Source organism: Nycticebus coucang, chromosome 14 (assembly GCF_027406575.1).
Source record: "Nycticebus coucang isolate mNycCou1 chromosome 14, mNycCou1.pri, whole genome shotgun sequence".
NCBI lineage: Eukaryota > Metazoa > Chordata > Mammalia > Primates > Lorisidae > Nycticebus > Nycticebus coucang.
This window is the reverse complement of record NC_069793.1, coordinates 95,545,237-95,566,223: the sequence shown is the minus strand read 5'-3', so window position 1 is coordinate 95,566,223 and position 20,987 is coordinate 95,545,237. Positions and strand designations below refer to the sequence as shown.

The following is a 20,987-nucleotide window of genomic DNA, read 5'->3' as shown; positions in this document are numbered from 1 at the left end:
GCCTCGGGCCTTGCTTAAAAGGGGGCGGGGCCGGGGAGGCCGAGGTTGAGGTCCAGCTGTCCGCTTCCCGGGCCGCCTCGGTGAGTGGAACAGCCTCGAGCCTTTCGGCAACTGAATGAACTGAAAGTGTGCGGTTAATTGAGCCGAGTGGGTATGAACTGTAAGGAAACAGCCTCAAAGCTGGTTTGTTTCTGGTGTTCTCGCACTTGCTGAGCTGTCGCCTGGCTTTCTAAAGCCTGGCCTGGGGTGTGGGTGTGGGGGGGGGGGGTTGTGTTTTGCCATACTCTAGTTTTGCCTTCAAAAATCTGTTTTGAAATATTGAGGAATGCTCATACTTTGACCGTGAACTCCAGATGTGTAGCCTTTGTCCTGGATGCCGGTGTCACTGCACCGCACGCCCGCTGTCCTCCGACCTTTGGACTTGTTTTGGTGTTTTGGTTGCTCAGCCTTGAGCTCGGGGTCCGCCCCTAGGGGTGGGTTTCGCAGTCACCCGAGAAGCCGGCTGGAAGTTTCTTCTTCCAGTTTCCCCGCCCCCGCCCTCCCGTAAGTTCCCTGACCCATTACTGAGTTAAAACAATGTTAACTAGTTTATTTTTAACGGGGTTTTCCCCAAAAGTAATCTGAGAAAGGAATAAACTCATTTGGTATTTTTCCACTTTAAGACCTGTTATCATATGATAAACCAGCAAAGCTTTCTGGTTCGAACTTATAGATAGCAACATTTTAGGATTGGACAGGCCTTGCAGTAATCTGGTCTCTTTACCCAGTTTTGCTCCAATATAGAACAATTCCGAGGATGAAAAATTCCAGACCTGCTGGGCGCTGTGGCTCACGCCACTAATCCTAGCTCTCTGGGAGGCCAAGGCGGGTGGATTGCTTCAACTCAGAAGTTCAAGACCAGCGTGAGCAAGAGCAAGGTCCCGTCTCTAAAAACAGCCCGGAGTTGTGGCGGGCACCTAGTCCCACCTACTTGGGAGGATGAGGCAAGAGAATCGCTAGAGCTCAAGAGTTTGAGGTTGCTGTGAGCTATGATGCCATAGCACTCTACTTAAGGGGACTGAGACTGTCTCAAAAAAAGAAAAAAATCTGGTCCTGTAGGCCGCTCACTTCATCCACAGGATCTGTGCAATGACTGTAAGCTCCAGATCATAACCACTTCATAATATTCACTGCAATATTCAGGAACAGGCCCACCTGTGTAATTTGTGAAGCTCAGTGCAAAATGAAAATGCAAGGTCCTTTGTTCAAAAAGGTGGGAAAAGAGCCATGACAGGTACTAAAATAGATCTTTCGACTGTGGTAGCGCTTTCAACTAGTCATGGTGTTTTTTATTGGCATGAATTTTACCTTTTTCTTTACATTGCGCCTGACCAATTAATGAAATCGGAAGGGTGAGTATTGTTTGCCTCCCATCTGACCCAAGACTTTACATCTGGAGCCCCTCTGAGTTTATGGGAGAACCTTTTTTTGTGTGTGTGTGTGGGGGCAACGTGGCCTTTATTCCCACTCAGGAAAAATATGGAACGCTTCACGAATTTGCGTGTCATCCTTGCGCAGGGGCCATGCTAATCTTCTCTGTATCGTTCCAATTTTAGTATATGTGCTGCCGAAGCGAGCATGGGAGAACCTTTTTAACTCCTTTCTCCTATAACTTTAACTCCAAACTCTGCACCTGCGACACACACATTAAATACAGGCATACTCTACTGGCATACTGCCACGCATACTTCACATTTTAAACCAGTTATGCAAGCTGCAGCTTCTAAGATTTTGGACTTTGTTTCTGTTTTGGTGGGGACATAAAACAAGCAAAAATAACCCACATTTTTTACGGATTGTAATGGGTTAAAATTAAGATTATATTTGAACTTTAACTTGAGTCCTTATTCCTACTGTAAGCAAAAATATCTAAAGTGCTTTTTTATCCTCATTATAATTGAATGTGCTGTTCATTATGCAGATTTTGAATGTTCATAAATAAGTTACTACCTGCTGGTTGCCTGGTAAAGTATGTGATAAAATGTTAGCAATCAGCAAATGTGGGTGAAGAATATATAAGAATTATTTGTATGTAATATCTGTCAATCTGAAATTATTTCAAAGGAAGTTAAAATGCCTCATTCCTGAACAATTATAGACTATTCAAGTCAAAACTATAACGTAATTGAAGTATGCTTATATAGGATTTGGGCCTCATCTTCAGTAGTTATTTATATGTGGGAGATCAGATTATGCATATTAAATAATTAAAGAATAGAATCTGAGATGAGGAGGCTGAGCTGCATCCTTCCTTTCCCCACCCTGGTTCGTGGGCTGCTGTCAGAGCGTTCTCAGGTGAAGAGCTGGCGTTTGTGAAGAGTGATGGTTGCTGCCACAGAGTACTATTTTGAAATGCTGGAAGAAGAATTGGTTTGATCTGTGGTTGGATGGTCACCTGATCTATTATGATGACCAGACCTGTCAGAGTATCAGGACAAGGTCCACATGCCAGTGGACTGCATCCACGTCCTCATGGGGCACGAATGTCGGGGTACTCAGCCTCCAGAAGGGAAGTCTAAAGACTGTATGCTGCAGATTGTTTGCCAAGATGGGAAAACTGTCAGTCTTTGTGCAGAAAGTACAGATGATTGTTTGGCGTGGAAATTTGCACTCCAGGATTCCAGGACAAACACAGCGTATGTGGGCTCTACGGTCATGACTGATGAGACAGCTGTGGTTTCTTTCCCTCCTCCATACACGGTGTATGCCACACCAACACCTGAGCAGGCGTACGGCTATGGTCCATACGGTGGTACGTACCCACCAGAAACTCAAGTTGTCTATGCTGCAAATGGGCAAGTGTATGCTGTGCCCTACCAGTACCCATATGCAGGACTTTAGGTACAGCAGCCTACGAACCAAATCATCATCCATGAGCGGTATCAAGACGATGACAGTGATTTTGGCACTGGGCATGCTGGCTGGGGCGGCCACGGGCATGGCCTTAGGCTCCCTCTTCTGAGTCTTCTAGGGGCCTTGAGATCTGGATGTGCACAGCTTCTGATAACCCCATGTGCAGTGATAGGATCTGCAGGGCATTTCCGTTTGTGACACACGTTTTTAATCATAATTGTAATAGTTACTTTGAAAGTAGTGATGTCTTAATTGTATCTGATCCATATAAATATCTCAGAGGAGGGTTTGCACTATGCTATTTAGATGAACACAACTCCTTAGGGGCACGAGCTCATTCCTAATGCAACTCTTGGAATGCCTTATTTGAATATACCTATTTTGAAAGGCATTTTCTTTTTAGAGTTGAGTGTAGCAACTTTAGGAATAATTTATTTTTGTGTTGTGCCAGTAATATAGTGATGTGTAAGTAAATGAGTGATCATGGCAAGAAAACCTGCAGCTTCTGTTTAACTTCAAACCTTCAAGGCTCAGGCCGGAGCTGGGCTGGTTGGGTCCTGGGCAGCTTCCCTGAGGCAGTGATGTGAGAGCCCCAGACCCGCCCTCTGGATTCCACAAGCCCCATCCATTCAGGATGACAGGGGACAGCCCCGCTTTGGGAAAGGATGCTTCAGAAACCTGCCTAACCCTAGCTGCTTATTCTCACATTATTTTGGTAGGTCTTGGTAGTAGGATTTAGAAAACATCTCAAATAGGAATTGATTTGCACCTCAAAGTTTTAGGGCTTTATCCTTTAACACTTGACGAAGGCAGAAAAATAACAAGTGTATGGAGGTAGATTTGCTTTATTCAGAGACATGGTTTTGTGTCTGCTCTGGGTGTTTTTATTGCTGCCTAAGCCTACGTGGAGCCTATTTTTCTACTGGTTGTGAGAGTGATAGTAAAAGAATGTGAGGGAAATAGAAAGAGCGCCGTGGTTAGAACATTGCCTGTTTCTGGCCCTCTGGGGATTGTGCTGGGTGGAGGATGCTCTTCTGTTCCTCTGAGGACCTGTCCTGTGCCAGAGAGGGCCTGGTGACTGTCCACTGAGTGCTGGGACAGACCAGAGCTGGAAGACTCAGGCTGTACGGAAGTGGGGCCCGGGGATGTGAGAGACCTGCTCAGAGGACCACTGGGCTCGGCCAGGCCCCCAGCTTTGTTCTCATTCCCGACCCACGTGTGATAGAGAACCTTAGAACACTGAGTTTTGAGCCCCAAACATGTGAGTCTCTTGAAAACCCATAGTCTTGCCTTTCCGTCCAGTACTCTTATGTCCAGTGTAATGAAGTATGTATTTCACATATTCACACATTCCACGTCTCACAGCTCCTAGTGACTCCGTTTTCTGTCTTGCATTCTGTGAGCAGTCCCTTCTTGCAAGGGCAGGTTAGCACAGTGAGTGTCCCTGCCCCACATTTCCTGTGGTCCTTTTCCCCCTCAAATACACTCCAGGTTGCACAGACTGTTTTGTTTTCCCTGGCTGGTTGTGTGATACTGTCTCGTACACACACTGCCTAGTCAGCTCTGTCTCTGAGACACACTTACATACGTCTCCATGTTATACCAGATGCCAAACAAACTGAATAGTGACTGCTGGTCTGTATGGGTCTTGTTGCCAAGGGGGTGTCTGTTTCCACCAGGAGGGAAATGTGTGCTCTCCGGATAGAAGTAGTGTGTTACAACACTGGTGTCAGTGGTTCAAAATGCTGTTAATGAGGGTTTTACGTCCTGTGTGATGTGAGTGGCTTTTGTTCAGATTATAATCGTTGTCAAAGCTGTGTGCTTTACTTTCAAACCGTTCATAGTTTTTTTCTGATGTATCAAGTGCAATTTGAACTTGGAGTTACTGGGCAGGAATTATAGGAACCACACAGAATTCAGTTATTCCTGGATGCTCTTGAAGGAAAGAGCACCGGTATGCTTCTGTGGCTCCTTCTGGCTGAAGAGGGAGAGGTGTGGATGGAAGCCTGGGCACCTGTGTGTGTCCCAGTCCCCGTCCCCCATGGGGCCAGCCTCATGAGGCAGCCACGGAGGGGCCTGGGAATTCACTGAGTAGACTTGAGCTGGGTATGAGATGCATACTGGGGGTGATGGTGAGCTCAGATGGATTCCCTGCCAGAACTTCCATCGATGCCCACCTTCTCATCACCTCCGTTTCTTAGCCATGTCCTTTGTTAAGTGTGTGAGATGGAAGAATTGTGTTGAAGTTCGAGTAAGCATTTTCCTTCCACATGTACTTTTAAAGGATGATCCGTACCTGGGAGAAGTCAGCCATTGACATTGTACACATGCCGATCTGATTGTCCTTCTAATTTCTCGAGTTAACTTCAGGTTCTTGGATATTAAAGAGAAGAGTAAGACCTATTGTTGATGTCTCAGATCGTCATTCATGAACAGGGCCAGACGAGATCTATTTGAGTTCCTAGGACACAGGGTTGCCATCTGGATCATGAGAAGAAGGCCCTGCAGTTCGGACAAATGACCCAAGTTTATTTTTCACGTCGAGTGTTGGTCCTGTGTAATCTTTCTTTTTTTTTTTCCTTTAGTTTATATAGACATAAGTCATATGTTCCACTTCTCTTTCCAGAGTTGGTCTTTTTTGTGATTGCTTCCTGGTCTCTAGTATTGTCTACAGAATCTGTTCTCCCCTGTATATGCGAACTACACATTTATAACTGAAAATGTCAATACATTAAATGATTGTTAACCTTAAAAAAAAAAGAATAGGGGCAGCACCTGAGGCTCAAAGAGGCTCAAAGGGGTAGCACCGGCCCCATATGCTGGAGGTGGTGGGTTCAAAACCAGCCCCGGCCAAAAACTGCAAAAAAAAGAATAATAAAAGGTGGTATTTGATAAAGTGCTAAAGTAAATGTCAGAACCTAAATGTATGCAGTAGCATGTTTGCAGAGGATTGTGTTGTTGGACAGTATCACTAAAACTAGAAACCCAGTTTCTAAGAAACCTGTGAAAATTTTAAATTTAAAAAATTGGAGGCTCGGCGGCTGTGGCTGAAGCAGCTAAGGCGCCAGCCACATACACCTAAGCTGGCGGGTTTGAATCCAGCCCAGGCCCACCAAACAACAATGACGGCTGCAACCAAAAAAAAGCCGGGTGTTGTGGAGAGCACCTGTAGTCCCAGCTACTTGGAAGGCAGAGACAGGAGAATCGCTTGAGCCCAGGAGTTGGAGGTTGCTATGAGCTGTGATGCCACGGCACTCTACTCAGGGCGACAGCTTGAGGCTCTGTCTCAAAAAAAAAAAATAAAAAATTGGAAAAATGGCTCAGCGCCTATAGCTCAAGCGGCTAAGGCACCAGCCACATACACCAGAGCTGGCGGGTTCAAATCCAGCCTGGGCCTGCCAAACAACAATAACTCCAACCAAAAAATAGCCAGCTGTTGTGATGAGCACCTGTGGTCCCAGCTACTTGGGAGGCTGAGGCAAGAGAATCGCTTAAGCCAAGGAGTTGGAGGTTGCTGTGAGCTGTGACGCCACGGAACTGTACCCAGGGCGACAGCTTGAGAGTCTGTCTCAAAAATAAATAAATAAATACATAAATAAATTTGGAAAATTAAATAAATTATTTTGGAAGAATATTTTATCAAATGATGCTGAAAGAGCACCTTTCACTTGCTAATGAAACATGTTACAGCCAGAGACTATTCAGATTAATGAGACACTCTATTAATTTTTTTTTTTTTTTTTTTTTTGTAGAGACAGAGTCTCACTGTACCGCCCTCGGGTAGAGTGCCGTGGCAGTCACAGGGCTCACAGCAACCTCTAACTCCTGGGCTTACGCGATTCTCTTGCCTCAGCCTCCCGAGCAGCTGGGACTACAGGCGCCCGCCACAACGCCCGGCTATTTTTTTGTTGCAGTTTGGCCGGGGCTGGGCTTGAACCCGCCACCCTCGGCATATGGGGCCGGCGCCCTACTCACTGAGCCACAGGCGCCGCCCACACTATTAATTTTAATGAAAGAAAAATTGTAATGAGAACTCCAACAGTGCTCTTTGAAATGCCTGGAAGAGTTTTGTCTGTATTCCTTGTTGTGATTGGTGTAGAGTGGGATTCACCCACCCTCCTCAAATTACTTTTCTTTTTTCCCTCTGCCTTCCTTTTATTCACCTCCCTCTGCTCGCACACTTCATCAACTGCATGCTTGCGGGTAAGATACTAAACTCTGTGTATACCTACTTATTAAAAACATGCTAAGTACACTTTATAATATCAAATTATAATGGGTTAGATTATCAGAATAATGGAACGTTAAAGCTGTTTACCAAAAAAGTATCTTTATTTTTTAAATGAAAATAAAAGTTTGAATTTCAGAAGCTAATCATTCCATAGAAGTTTCCACTCCTATTAATAATTTAAATTTTTATCATTAAAGTAATAGTCGGGCCAGGCGCAGTGACTCACACCTGTAATCCTAGCACTCTGGGAGACTGAAGGGGTGGGGGTGGATTGCCTTGAGCTCATGGGTTCGAGACTAGCCTGAGCAAGAGCAAGAGCCTGTCTAAAATTAGCCAGGTGTTGTGGAGGGCGCCTGTAGTCCCAGCTACTTGGGAGGCTGAGACAAGAGAATCCCTTAAGCCCAAGAGTGTGAGGTTGTTACGAGCTATAACGTCATGGCACTCCACAGAGGGTGAAAAAGTGAGACTCAGTCTCCAAAAAAAAAAAGTATAACTTGTTTAATGTTTAACCTAAATGTCAAATATGGAATAGAAAACACAAATTATTAGAAATACTTGAGAGTCCTCTGCATACTGTTATTTAACAACCATTTAAACATTCTGCTTTAAGATCTGTATTCCTTATACCAACCCTTAAAAAATTCCATGTTGAACGCAGACATGAGTACAGAAAATAAATCCTATGTGCCTCCTTGGTTTGATGTTTCCTCTTGTCAATCTGTTTTAAATGTTAACCGTTTAAAGTATCAGTATTAAAAGAGGTCATTTGTCCATTTCTTAACTTGAGACTTAAGTGTTAGAAACAAGAAACCTAAATGCTAAACCAGGTTTAGTGGTAGGTCCTCAATGTCAGCCCTTAGAGGGCAGCGGTTCCAGACCACCTCAGCAGAATAGAGAAAGCTCATTAAAACAAACAAAAACCCAAAACCCAGAAAACAACTAAATGCCCTTTTGCCTTCCTTATGTGACTCTTAGCGTTCGCTTCCAGAGGAGCACCTGTTCATACTGAGATAACAGCAACTGAGAACTCCTGTGGTAATTAACCAAGAGTAACTTTATTTGTACAACCTCACTCCTGAAGAAGAAAATGGCTTTTGCTGAGTTTTCTTTTCATGTGCCAAGTCTGGAGGAGCTTGCTGGAGGTAAAAATAATAGCTTTTAATTTTTAAAAATTCCAAGAAAAATCTTTTTAAAGATTCCAAGATATGTCAATGTCTTGCTACTTACTTATATCGTATAAAAATACTTTTGATACAGAATTCATTTTCCACTTCAGTATCTGTTCTATATTATTTTTACTGAGAAAGTCTAAAATTCTTTCCCTCTAAAAAAACTAAACTCACCATTTGTAGATTCTTCATGATACCAATTTTACATGATAAAAAAGACCACTATAGTAATCTGATGTTTAAGTATGTGTGATTCCCAAAGAGTTGCATAATTTTGCTTTAACTTTTTATCAGTTACAATATTTTTAAAACATACCACCGACTGTTGTGTATTTAACATGTTCCCTATACACCCCTTTTCTCCTCTCTCCCTGTGCTGGTGAACTTCCCTAGATTTTTCTGTGTATATTTTTATGTATTTTATCTTGTTCAAATGAGAATTTAAGGCAGCTTCCCAAGGTAAATTAAAGGGAAGGAAGATGAATTTTTAAAAGGAAAACAAAAAGAGACATGAGGCTCAGCGCAAGCACAGTGGTTATGGCGCCAGCCACCAACACCCAGGGTGACCAAGCTTGGGCCAGCTAAACAACTACAGAAACAACAAAAAAAATAGCCAGACGTTGTGGCAGGTGCCTATAGTCTTAGCTACTTGGGAGGCTGAGGCAAGAGAATCGCTTAAGCCCAAGAGTTTGAGATTGCTGTGAGCTGTGATACTATGGCACTCTACTGAGGGTAACATAGTGAGACTCTGTCTCAACAACAACAAAAAACTAGAGACATGAAATGAAGCCAGGAGGCCAGGGGCAGTGGCTCATGTCTGTAATCCCAGCACTTTGGGAAGCAACAGATGGGAGGACCACTTCAGGCCAGGAGTTTGAGCCCAGTCTGGGCAACAGGTGAGACCCTTCCTCTATAAAAAAATTCATAAAAAACTAGCTGGGCGGCTTGGCACCTGTAGCTCAGTAGTTAGGGTGCCAGCCACATACACCAGAGCTGGCGGTTTCAAATCCAATCCGAGTCTGCCAAACAGCAGTGACAACTACAACCAAAAAAATAGCTGGGCATTGTGGTGGGCACCTGTAGTCCAGCCCGGGCCAGCTAAACAACTACAAAAACAACAAAAAAATAGCCAGACGTTGTGGCAGGCGCCTATAGTCCTAGCTACTTGGGAGGCTGAGGCAAGAGAATTGCTTAAGCCCAAGAGTTTGAGGTTGCTGTGAGCTGTGACATCCCAGCACTCTACTGAAGGTGACAAAGTGAGACTCTGTTTCAAAAAAATAAAACCTAGCTGGGCATCATGGCACATGCCTACAGTTCTAGTTACTCAGGAAGCTAAGGAAGCAGGATCACTTGAGCCCAGGAGATCGAGGCTGTAGTGAGCCTCAATTGTAATTGTAACACTCTACTTCAGCTTGGGCAACAGAGCAAAATCCTATCTCTAAAAAAGAATTATAATAAAAAATGATGCCAGGAATAGTACTAAGGCAAAGCTGTCAGACTGTTGACTTTTGGCAGCCTTTGGGGTCTCTTCTGGTATCTCTAGAACCTTCCCTTATTTTTCAGGTGTGTTATCCTGGTAGATGACCTGTCCTGCTAAGATCAAGGTTAAGAAATGTACGCATTTTTTGCTTTTGGCTTTCTTCTTACACCCTTCTTGGTTTGCCCTACATAAATGCTGGCTATTAAGCAATCTGTGTTGCTAGTATTCTTTGGCCTATATTTCTATTCTATCAGTCTGTCTTTCCTGATAAGATAGGACAGGTAGGAATATTTGGAGGGAGGGGACCTTTTTAGAACCTCTTTTCACTTCTGTGTTTCTGTTTCTCTTCTATGGTACAGTATCTATTCAGTACAAAATACAAGTTTTTTGGCTTAGAATTTATTTTTTACTTTTACTGAAAAGCTTATAGCAAGAACTTAGTCCATTTGTATTTGGTAAAAAATAGCTTTTGCTGTATTTCCACTATGAATCTTATATATTCATAAGCTTATAGTCATTTGTCTAGGTAGGGGGATTTTCTAATCAATATGCTTTTTATTCAAAATATCTGGTATGGAATGTTATATCTATATGGCCAGATTTAGGATGAATTTATGTTCTTAGAGAGTCTGATTCTAAAGACTAAACTAATGGCTGACACTACTATCAGAAAAAAAAATTTTTTTTTTTTTTTTTTTTTGAGAGAGAGCCTCAAGCAGTCGCCCTGGGTAGAGTGCTGAACCATCACAGCTCACAGCAACCTCCAACTCCTAGGTTTAAGCAATTCTCTTGCCTCAGCCTCCCTGGCTATTTTTTTTTTTTTTTTTGTAGTTGTCATTGTTGTTTGGCAGGCCCAGGCTGGATTCAAAACTGCCACCTCTGGTGTATGTGGCTGGCGCCTTAGCCAATTGAGCTACAGGTGCCGAGCCTACTATCAGAAATTTTGTAAGAACTTTTGATGCTTAAAAGTTATTCTTATGTCTGGGCAGCGCCTGTGGCTCAAAGGGGTAGGGCGCTGGTCCCATATGCCGGGTTCAAACCCAGCCCCGGCCAAAAACCACAAAAAAAAAAAAAAAACTTATTCTTATGTTTATAACTGAGTCTGTAGCACCTTGAATACAAATCATACCTTGTCTGATTTATTAACTGCGAGGTACCTATTCTTTTTACATTTTTTTGAGGTATAACATAACTATAGTAAAGTATACCAATATTTTTTATTTGTTTATTTGAGACAGTCTCACTGTGTCATCTTTGGTAGGGTACTGTGGCATCACAGCTCACAGCAACCTCACACTCTTGGGCTTAAGCAATTCTTTTGCCTCAGCCACACAAGTAGCTGGGACTACAGGTGCCCACCGCAATGCCCGGCTAAAGTACACTAATCTGAAGTGTACAGCTTGATAAATGTTAGCATCTAGTTACCATCCAGATCAAAATATAAAATATCTCCAACATCCCAGAAGGTTCCTTGGTGCACCTTCCCTGTCAATATCTGTACCTAAAGAGGTGACTACCATTCTGACTTCTGTCACTTAGATCACTTGCCTGTTTTGAAATACATAAAATGAAGCATATCGGATGTACTCTTTTGTATCTGGCTTCTTTTGCTCAACAATTTCTTTATTTTGGCTGGGCAGGTGGCTCATGTCTGTAATCCTAGCATTCTGGGAGGCTGAGGCATGTGGATTGGCTGAGATCACAGTTCGAGACCAGCCCGAGCAAGAGCAAGACCCTGTCTCTAAAACCATCTGGGGATTGTGGAGGCTCCTATTGTCCCAGCTACGCTACTTGGGAGGCTGAGGCAAGAGAATTGCTTGAGCCCAAGAGTTTGAGGTTGCTGTGAGCTATGACGCCATGGCACTCTACCAAGGGCCGCAAAGTAAAACTGTCTCAAAAAAAAAAAAAAAAAATTTTTTTTCATTGAAGTTCTTGTGTGTGATTGCTTTTTAAACAGTTTAATTGTTTACATTTCAGAATTTTTTTTTTTTTTTGAGACAGCTTCACTTTGGTGCCCTTGGTAGAGTGCCATGGTATCACAGCTCACAGCACCCTCAAACTCTTGGGTAAAGTGATTCTTTTGCCTCAACCTCTAGAGTAGCTGGGACTGTAGGCACCCACCACAATGCCTGGATGTTTTTAGAGATGGGGTCTCACTCTGGCTCAGGCTGGCCTTGAACTCCTGAGCTCAGGCAATATACCTGCCTTGGCCTCCCATATCAGTATGTTTTTGTAATCTCTCCCCCCAAAGGAAGATGGTCCCTACACAACTGGACAATGTGTTTAAAAAAATTAAAAAGAAGGGTGGCGCCTACAAGGAGTAGGGTGCCAGTCCCATATGCCGGAGGTGGCGGGTTCAAACCCGGCCCCGGCCAAAAACCACAAAAAAAAAAAAAAAAAATTAAAAAGAAGATGGTCTTTCCTTGAGTACAGTCTGCTTATCTTTATTGGTCTGTAATCACTGTAGATGAGTTATGTTTTGGCCTACTTATGATTTATTATGCCTAATATCTAATTATATTCCTATGTAAGACCTCAGCCCCTTTTTATCACTCAAGTTTAAATTGGGAGCATGATACACAGAGAAGTTGAGGAAAGATTTGACATGTGGCAGCCAAATTTTTACTTCATGTTAAATAACTTTTTTCTTTGTCTTTATTAGTTATGCAGAAAGGACTAAAAGATAACTTTGCAGATGTCCAGGTCTCTGTGGTTGATTGCCCTGACTTGACTAAGGAACCATTTACCTTTCCTGTAAAAGGTAAGTCAGTTTTTGCAATTAGCGTTTGTTTTTTTTTTTCATTTGTAATCTTTTTCTGAAACCAGAATTATTTTTAAGGGTCATTTTAAATTATCTACAAATAAAGGATACTGTCACAACTTTTAGGCTAAATTATACTTAATGTCTGTGCTTACCATTTTCTGATATTGGTCAAATTTCATTTTATACCCTGTGGGAAAAGATAGTGTTTTATGTACTTTTGTAAACTGCATAGGTTAATAGACATTGAATGGGCTAGAATTAGTCTGTACACAGTGACTCATGTTTGTAATCCTAGTACTTTGGGAGGCTGAAACAGGGGGAGTGTTTGAGGCCAGGAGTTTGAGACGAACCTGGGCAACATAGGGAGACCCTGTCTCAACAAAAAAGGAAAAAAAATAGCCAGGTGTGGTGGTACATGATGCCTGGTGGTCCCAGCTACTTGGGAAGCTGAGGCAGGAGGATCCTTTGAGCTCAGGCATTGGAGGTTGCAGTGAACCACATATGATGTTGCCACGGCATTCTAGCCCAGGCAACAGAGCGACACCCTGTCTCAAAAAATAAAATGAGATCGGGCGGCGCCTGTGGCTCAGTCGGTAGGGCGCCGGCCCCATATACTGAGGGTGGCGGGTTCAAACCCGGCCCCGGCCAAACTGCAACCAAAAAATAGCTGAGCGTTGTGGCGGGCGCCTGTAGTCCCAGCTACTCAGGAGGCTGAGGCAAGAGAATCGCTTAAACCCAGGAGTTGGAGGTTGCTGTGAGCTAAGTGAGGCCATGGCACTCTACCAAGGGCCATAAAGTGAGACTCTGTCTCTACAAAAAAAAAAATAAATAAATAAAATAAAATGAGATCCTAGCTTATCATTTTTTATCACAGAAAAGTTTTGTTAAGTATTCAAGTGACTTACAGAAACCTACTTTAATTAGTATGTTTTATTTAAGACCAAAAGGAATCTTAGAAGCCTTGTATTTATTTGAATCATCTATGAAATACTTATAACCCTTAACAAATTTGCCAAGTGATCAGTCACTGAAGTGAGAAGGAAGGGAAATTAACATGGGTCAGGCAAGAGGAGATGGTGTGGTTGTCAGCTCAGTCTGCTCCTGCAAAAGTGGGAACGAAGCCAAAAGAGGCAGCAGTGAGTGATAAATTGTCAGACAAAAAAGTGAAACCCACAGGGAAAACAGGCGGAAGTGGCTAACCAAGAAACTAAAGATTTACCTGCAAAAAATGGAAAAACTAAAACTGAGGAGTGTCCAGCCACTGATGAAGCAAGAGAGAAAGAAGCCAAGTCTGATTAACATCATACACCCAGTCTTTTCAGTGGTCCCTTTCTCCCTTATACAATCCAGAGGAATATTCTTTCTTTCTTTTTTTTTTTTTTGTAGAGACAGGGTCTCACTTTATGGCTCTCCGTAGAGTGCCATGGCCTCACACAGCTCACAGCAACCTCCAACTCCTGGGCTTAAGCGATTCTCTTGCCTCAGCCTCCCGAGTAGCTGGGACTACAGGCGCCCGCCACAACGCCCGGCTACTTTCTTTTTTTTTTTTTTTTCAATCAGAGTCTCACTTTGTCAGCCTGGGTAGAGTGCCATGGCGTCATAGCTCACAGCAACCTCAAACTCTTGTCTTCAAGCGATTCTCTTGCCTCAGCCTCCTGAGTAGCTGAGGCTATAGGCACCTGCCACAGTGCCAGGCTATTTTTAGAGATCTTCCTCTTGCTCAACTCCTGAGCTCACACAATCCACATCCCTCAGCCTCCTGGAGTGCTAGAATCATAGGCACTAGAGAGCGCCACTCCAGATGAGTATTTGTATCAACTATTTTGCAAATGCAGGTTTTTTAGTAGTAGAAACACTTTTGAGAGAATCCCACCTCATCCCTTTTTTCTTTTTTTTGGTACAAATCTTTATTTTAGCAGGTGAACGCATTCGCTGCTTGTTTATTTTTTGGTACAACCAGAAAATTGTGTGGGATGTTGAATTATGGGAGGCTTTGACCATCTTGGGTGTCAGCTTCACATTCCATGGGGAGGGGGTAGTTTTTATATCCTATGATGAGAAGGCTGCTAAATGGCAATATGGCACCCCAATGTTGTATTAATCTCTTGAACATTTAAATCATATCTACTTCCATGTTGGTCTTTAGTAGAATTGTTTCCTGAATTCTCCCTGTCAGAATTGTGTCCACTCTGTAACATCTTTAGTCCTTTATTTAGGCCCTGCCCACAGTGGCTCTCGCTCAAGCCTGTAAGTCCCCTGCTCCTGAAGCCAAGGCCGTGTATTGGCTGAGCTCAGGAGTTCCAGACCCAAGTCAAACAAAAGTGAAACCCTGTCTCTATTAAAATAGAAAAAAAACAAACAGCTAGGTGCTGTGGCTGGCGCCTGTAGTCCCCACTACTGAGGAGGCTGAGGCAAGAGGATCTCTTGAGCCCAAGGGTTTGAGGTTGCTGTGAGCTGTGAGCCAGCGCCATAAAATATGACTGTCTCAAAAAGGAGTATTGGAGGATGCAGTATATACGGTAATGAATTGTGACTTGGAAGGGGCCCATGTAACAGCTCATCAGCATTTGAAGATACTGGTACTTGATAAGCTCTTTAGGAAAAATTTAAGGTGGAAAGTCACTCGAATAACTATTTTTTAAAAATTATAATAGGGGGGTGGCGCTTGTGGCTCAGTGAGTAGGGCGCCGGCCCCATATACCGAGGGTCGCGGGTTCAAGCCCAGCCCCGGCCAAACTGCAACAAAAAAATAGCCGGGCGTTGTGGCGGGCGCCTGTAGTCCCAGCTGCTCGGGAGGCTGAGGCAGGAGAATCGCTTAAACCCAAGAGTTAGAGGTTGCTGTGAGCCGTGTGACGCCACAGCACTCTACCCGAGGGCGGTACAGTGAGACTCTGTCTCTACAAAAAAAAAAAAAAAAAAAAATTAAAAAAAAAATTACAATAGGGGAGGCCGAGGGTTTGAAAAGCGTAGGACAGAAGTGACCGTCGCATTTGCACTTTGGCGTCCGGACGAAGAGGCGCGTCGCTGTTGCCGGGAGCTCGCTGGGTGCGCCCGTGCCCTGGCCGCGACCCGGAGCCGGCCCGGCGGGGGACGGAGACGGGCGCTGAGCCGGTGCCGCGACCCGGAGCCGGCCCAGTGGGGGACAGAGACGGGCGCTGAGCCGGCGCCGCGACCCGGAGCCGGCCCGGCGGGGGACGGAGACGGGCGCTGAGCCGGCGCCGCGACCCGGAGCCGGCCCGGCGGGGGACGGAGACGGGCGCTGAGCCGGCGCCGCGACCCGGAGCCGGCCCGGCGGGGGACGGAGACGGGCGCTGAGCCGGCCCGGCGAGGGACGGAGACGGGCGCTGAGCCGGCCCGGCGAGGGACGGAGACGGGCGCTGAGCCGGCCCGGCGGGGGACGGAGACGGGCGCTGAGCCGGCCCGGCGAGGGACGGAGACGGGCGCTGAGCCGGCCCGGCGGGGGACGGAGACGGGCGCTGAGCCGGCCCGGCGGGGGACGGAGACGGGCGCTGAGCCGGCCCGGCGGGGGACGGAGACGGGCGCTGAGCCGGCCCGGCGGGGGACGGAGACGGGCGCTGAGCCGGCCCGGCGGGGGACGGAGACGGGCGCTGAGCCGGCCCGGCGGGGGACGGAGACGGGCGCTGAGCTGGCCCGGCGGGGGACGGAGACGGGCGCTGAGCCGGCGCCGCGACCCGGAGCCGGCCCGGCGGGGGACGGAGACGGGCGCTGAGCCGGCGCCGCGACCCGGAGCCGGCCCGGCGGGGGACGGAGACGGGCGCTGAGCCGGCGCCGCGACCCGGAGCCGGCCCGGCGGGGGACGGAGACGGGCGCTGAGCCGGCCCGGCGAGGGACGGAGACGGGCGCTGAGCTGGCCCGGCGGGGGACGGAGACGGGCGCTGAGCCGGCGCCGCGACCCGGAGCCGGCCCGGCGGGGGACGGAGACGGGCGCTGAGCCGGTGCCGCGACCCGGAGCCGGCCCGGTGGGGGACGGAGACGGGCGCTGAGCCGGCGCCGCGACCCGGAGCCGGCCCGGCGGGGGACGGAGACGGGTGCTGAGCCGGTGCCGCGACCCGGAGCCGGCCCAGTGGGGGACAGAGACGGGCGCTGAGCCGGCGCCGCGACCCGGAGCCGGCCCGGCGGGGGACGGAGACGGGCGCTGAGCCGGCACCGCGAGCCGCCCGCCTCCCAGCGACACGCAATGTGTTGACGCCACCTCCAGCCTCTGTGCTCCGGCCACACCAGGGCCACGGGCACCGTCGTATGTCCGCGGGGTCCGACCGAGGGGGTTGGGGGCGTTGGAGCCCCGGGGATCCCGTCTGAAGACTGGACCGGTCCTAGGAGCCCTCCCGACTGAAGAGGGCACCAGAGATGCGCCCGAGAGACGGTGACAGATGGGAAGGAAGAGCTCACTCGATGGCCCCAGCGAGCCCGCCCGACTGCCGGGGAGACTGGAGAAGCTGCCTGGTGGAGGTGCGAGGTCTTAAAAGACTAGCTTGGTGGCTTGGGGGCACGAAAGAGCCCTCTGAGTGGCCTGGACAGCCCTGTGGGACGACGAGTGACGCCCAGCCCTCCCCGTTGCTAGTGCAGGTCGTCGTCCTCCCCCTCCGGGGCTCAGTACACGCTGGCACGCCAGCAGGCCGGATGCTGTCCAGCCGAGAAGGCCCGGACAGGAGGCTGGACCTAGAGTCGGAGACACCCTTCTCTTGACCCCCTGTGAACATTCCCACCCCTGGCCTCTCATGGAGACTTCCCTCTCATCTATTAAACTCTGAGAAGAGCAGACTTTCTGCAGAAAAGGGTGGGGGACGTTGCCCTGATAAACAGGGAGAAGTTGTCATTAATGATGACAAGCCAGGCCCTTAAGGGAGGGGCCAGGGGTCTCTCACCCAGGCTCATTAAAGACCCCTCCTTGATGGTTCTGAGGGGAACCCTGACTTTTGTGCGCCTTCCTCCTCAGACTGTTGAATAAAGGGAATAAAATTAGGGGTGTGCTTAAAAGAAATCACAGTAAACGTAACTGAAGCTGCGGAGCGCGGGTCCGTGCAGCAGGAACGGACTGGGCTTTTCCATTGTCTGCATCTCGCTACAGGAGCCACATATTGAAGACAATGTCTGGAAGCTTCTACTTTGTCCTTGGCCACCATAATACAGTTTTTGAAGTGGTGTTTTTGCCAGCTGGGAAAGCAGAATCCAAAGACAACCACCGTCATCTAAACCAGCTCATAGCTCACGCTGCTCTCAACCTAGTAGATGAGAACATGTGGCTGTCTAACAACATGTATTTAAAGACTGTGCACAAGTTGGAGTGGTTTGTGTCGACATTTGTCCCTGCAGGGCATGTGAGATTTATTATGCTTCATGACATAAGGCAAGAAGATGGAATAAAGAACTTTACTGATGTCTATGATTTATATGTAAAGTTTGCAATGAATCCATTTTATGAACCCAATTCTATTCAATCAAGCGCATTTGACAGAAAAGTTAAGTTCTTTGGAAAGAAACACCTTTTAAACTGAATGCAGAAAAACATCTAAATAATGTTACAAAACTGGGGTAAACTCAGGAATGTGTACATTGTTAAGTAACTTCATTAAAAAGCCTGGAAAACTTTTTTCAAAAATCACAATAAATGGCATTCAATATGTGTATGTTAAGAATTGTGTACATGGGCAGCTCCTGTGGCTCAGTGGGTAGGGTGCTGGCCCCATATACCGAGGGTGAGGGGTTCGAACCCAGCCTGGCCAAACTGCAACAAAAAAAAATAGGCAGGCGTTGTGGCAGGTGCCTGTAGTCCTAGCTACTCTGTAGGCTGAGGCAAGAGAATCGCCTAAGCCCAGGAGTTGGAGGTTGCTGTGAGCCGTAACACCACAGCACTCTACCAACGGCGATAAAGTGAGACTATCTCTATAAAAAAAAAAAATTGTGTACAAATTGAAGTGGCTGTACTGATCCTCAGCACCACCAATAAGACCTCAGTTACAAAAGGAAAAAAGTAATCTGCATAGGAGTCCTGACTCTAATTCTGTCCTTGACACCTCCAGATTTCATTATCCAGAATAAGCCACTGAATGTCTCTGGGCCTCTGGTACATCAAAATAGAGGGATTGGAATTGAATATTCTTTTTTGCCCTTTCTAACTTAAACAGTCTTTAATTTTAAATAGACATGTAAATTATAGAAGGTTTATGAACTGTATGACAATTTCTCTTAGCATGTTGAAAGCATTTAGCGTAATACTTTTTCATTTCTTTATTTTAGTTTTATTTTGAGAAGAGGTCTGACTCTATAACTCAAGCAGGAATGCAGCTTCTCAAGCAATCCTGCCTTAGCTTTCCATGTAGCTGAGATTGCAGGTGCATGCCACTATGCCTGGCTAATTTTTTTTTTTTTTGTAGCAACAGGGTTTGACTACATGCCCATGCTCTCAGACTCTGGTCTGAAGTGATCTTTCTACCTTGGCCTCCCCAAACGTTAGGATTATAGGCACTTGGCTATAGAGTATTTTTTTTTTTTTTTTTTTTTTACGACAGAGTCTCACTATGTCGCCCGGGGTAGAGCGCTGTAGCATCACAGGTCACAGCAACCTCAAACTCCTGAGCTTAAGCAATTCTCCTGCCTTAGCCTCTCAAGCAGCTGGCACCCACCACAATACCCGGCTATTTTTTTGTTGCAGTTGTCATTGTTTGGCAGGCATCAGCTGGGTTCAAACCCTCCAGCCCTGGTGTATGTGGCCAGTGCACTAGTCACTGAGCTATAGGCGCCAAGCCCAGAATACTTTTTATTTTATTTATTTATTTTTATTGATATTTATTTATTTACTTTTGAGATAGAGTGTTGCTATGTCGCCCTCGGTAGAGTGCTGTGGTGTCACAGCTCACAGCAACCTCAAACGCTTGGGCTCAAGCAATTCTTTTGCCTCAGCCTCCCAAGTAGCTGGGACTATAGGTGCCTGCCAGAATGCCTGGGTATTTCTTTAATTTTTTTTTTTGTAGAGACAGAGTCTCACTTTACTGCCCTGGGTAGAGTGCCATGACATCACAGGACTCACAGCAACCTCCAGCTCTTGGGCTTCTGCGATTCTCCTGCCTCAGCCTCCAGAGCAGCTGCCGGGTATTTCTTTGTTGCAGTTGTTTAGCTGGCCCAGGCCGGTTTGAACGCACCACCCTCGGTGTATGTGGCTGGTAGGTGCTGAGCCCCGAATACTTTTTAAATAGCCATGCTTCCTTCGAATATGAGAGTACAGTGATACCTTGGAATCCAAACTTAATCTGTTCTAGAACCCCGTTTCATTTCCAAGACAGTTTTTCTCCTTTAAAATAATAGAAATGGATTAATCTATAACTGGGTCCTATAAACTCAAATTTTCAAAATGATTTTAACAGTGAATACACTGGATTTTAAGGTAAAATATTAGATAATATTTGAGTTAAAATGTAAATTAATAAAATTTAAAATAGAAAAACTTAAAAATATAAAGGCCTGTTTCATTGCAATTGAACCCTTGGTTCAAAACAGACCCCTTATTGTTCACAACTCCTTAAACTCTTTTACAAACTTTGCTGCTGCTTTGGAATTAGAACTGGTGCCTGTGCATAACAGAACACGGTGGATCCCAGTCCTTTTCTTAAAGTTCTTGAACCACTCTGTACTGGCTTTAAACTCCTCCTTTTGAGCACTAGTGTAAGGCATGCCTTTCACAGGATAATTTGTCATAAATTATCTTCTCAGAAATCACCAGCCAGCTGTTTTTCATTAATCCAAACTAAGAGTTTTTCCATCTCTTCCATGCTTTTCAATCTCCTACAGGTCAGCATAAGCCCTTTTGCCACACCAACTGCTTCGATAGCTTCTTTATTTTTCAAAATTGTACAGTCGATTTAGGCATTCTGAACATAGTAGTGACATCAGCCACACGTGTACCACTTTCATGCTTAGCGATAAGATCTTTCTTCAACTGTAGCTCTAAGAGCTTTCCTCTTTTATTTTCCTCACCTCACTTTTTAGGGCCATGGTGAATACACTTAGTTGGTTATTATATTAAAAAACACAAAACCAAGCACAAAAGCAGAAACAGTGAAAATCATATGAGATGCTTTCACTACAGCTTCCAACAATGAACTGAACGACAAAGCTCATGGGTGGCCCGAGCACTGGAGAAACATGTGCAAACATAGAACGTTCTGGGTGTTCAGGTTCCAAAGCAGCATTCAGATTTTGGGCAAAATTTGCTGAAATTTTTTGTTTTGAGTTGTGGGGCACATGGATTCTGGTGGCAATACTGTAATACATTCTCACTTCTAATTAAAATTAAATGAAAGTCAGAAAATATATAAGACTACAAGGAAGAAGAAAAAAATGGTTAACCTTAATTCTGTTATCAAAGGGTCAGACTTTGAAGAAGAGTTTGCTGGTCATTAATTTGTGAGTCTTCCAATTACAGTACTGGAAGCC

General features: G+C 45.9%; 2 protein-coding genes, 1 non-coding gene and 1 pseudogene across 8 annotated transcripts in view; 3 read left to right on the top strand and 1 right to left on the bottom strand.

Moving 5' to 3' along the window:
• Positions 1-2: 2 nt before the first annotated feature.
• The window catches only part of C14H11orf54 (chromosome 14 C11orf54 homolog), a 38,240-nt gene continuing 17,255 nt past the window's right edge, over positions 3-20,987 (top strand). Inside the window, exons 1-4 of one of the 6 annotated variants that reach the window (XM_053560001.1) lie at positions 793-1,273; positions 8,099-8,265; positions 9,856-9,906; positions 12,435-12,533. In XM_053560001.1, the coding sequence (XP_053415976.1) occupies positions 9,873-9,906; positions 12,435-12,533 (133 nt within the window). In that variant the 5' untranslated portion in view covers positions 793-1,273; positions 8,099-8,265; positions 9,856-9,872. Of the gene's footprint in view, positions 161-792; positions 1,274-8,098; positions 8,266-9,855; positions 9,907-12,434; positions 12,534-20,987 lie in introns of those variants that run through there. The other 5 variants (XM_053559998.1, XM_053560000.1, XM_053559999.1 and 2 more) reach the window with 5 other exon arrangements.
• Positions 1,400-3,010, top strand: LOC128564568 (pleckstrin homology domain-containing family B member 2-like; annotated as a pseudogene).
• LOC128566088 (U6 spliceosomal RNA) lies at positions 1,513-1,619 on the bottom strand. Its single transcript, XR_008374384.1, has one exon. It is a non-coding gene; the product is annotated as a U6 spliceosomal RNA (small nuclear RNA).
• On the top strand, positions 17,639-19,020 carry LOC128564569 (trafficking protein particle complex subunit 2-like). Its single transcript, XM_053560007.1, has one exon. It carries the CDS (start codon positions 17,645-17,647, stop codon positions 18,050-18,052), a length of 408 nt encoding a protein of 135 aa, XP_053415982.1. The 5' UTR covers positions 17,639-17,644; the 3' UTR covers positions 18,053-19,020.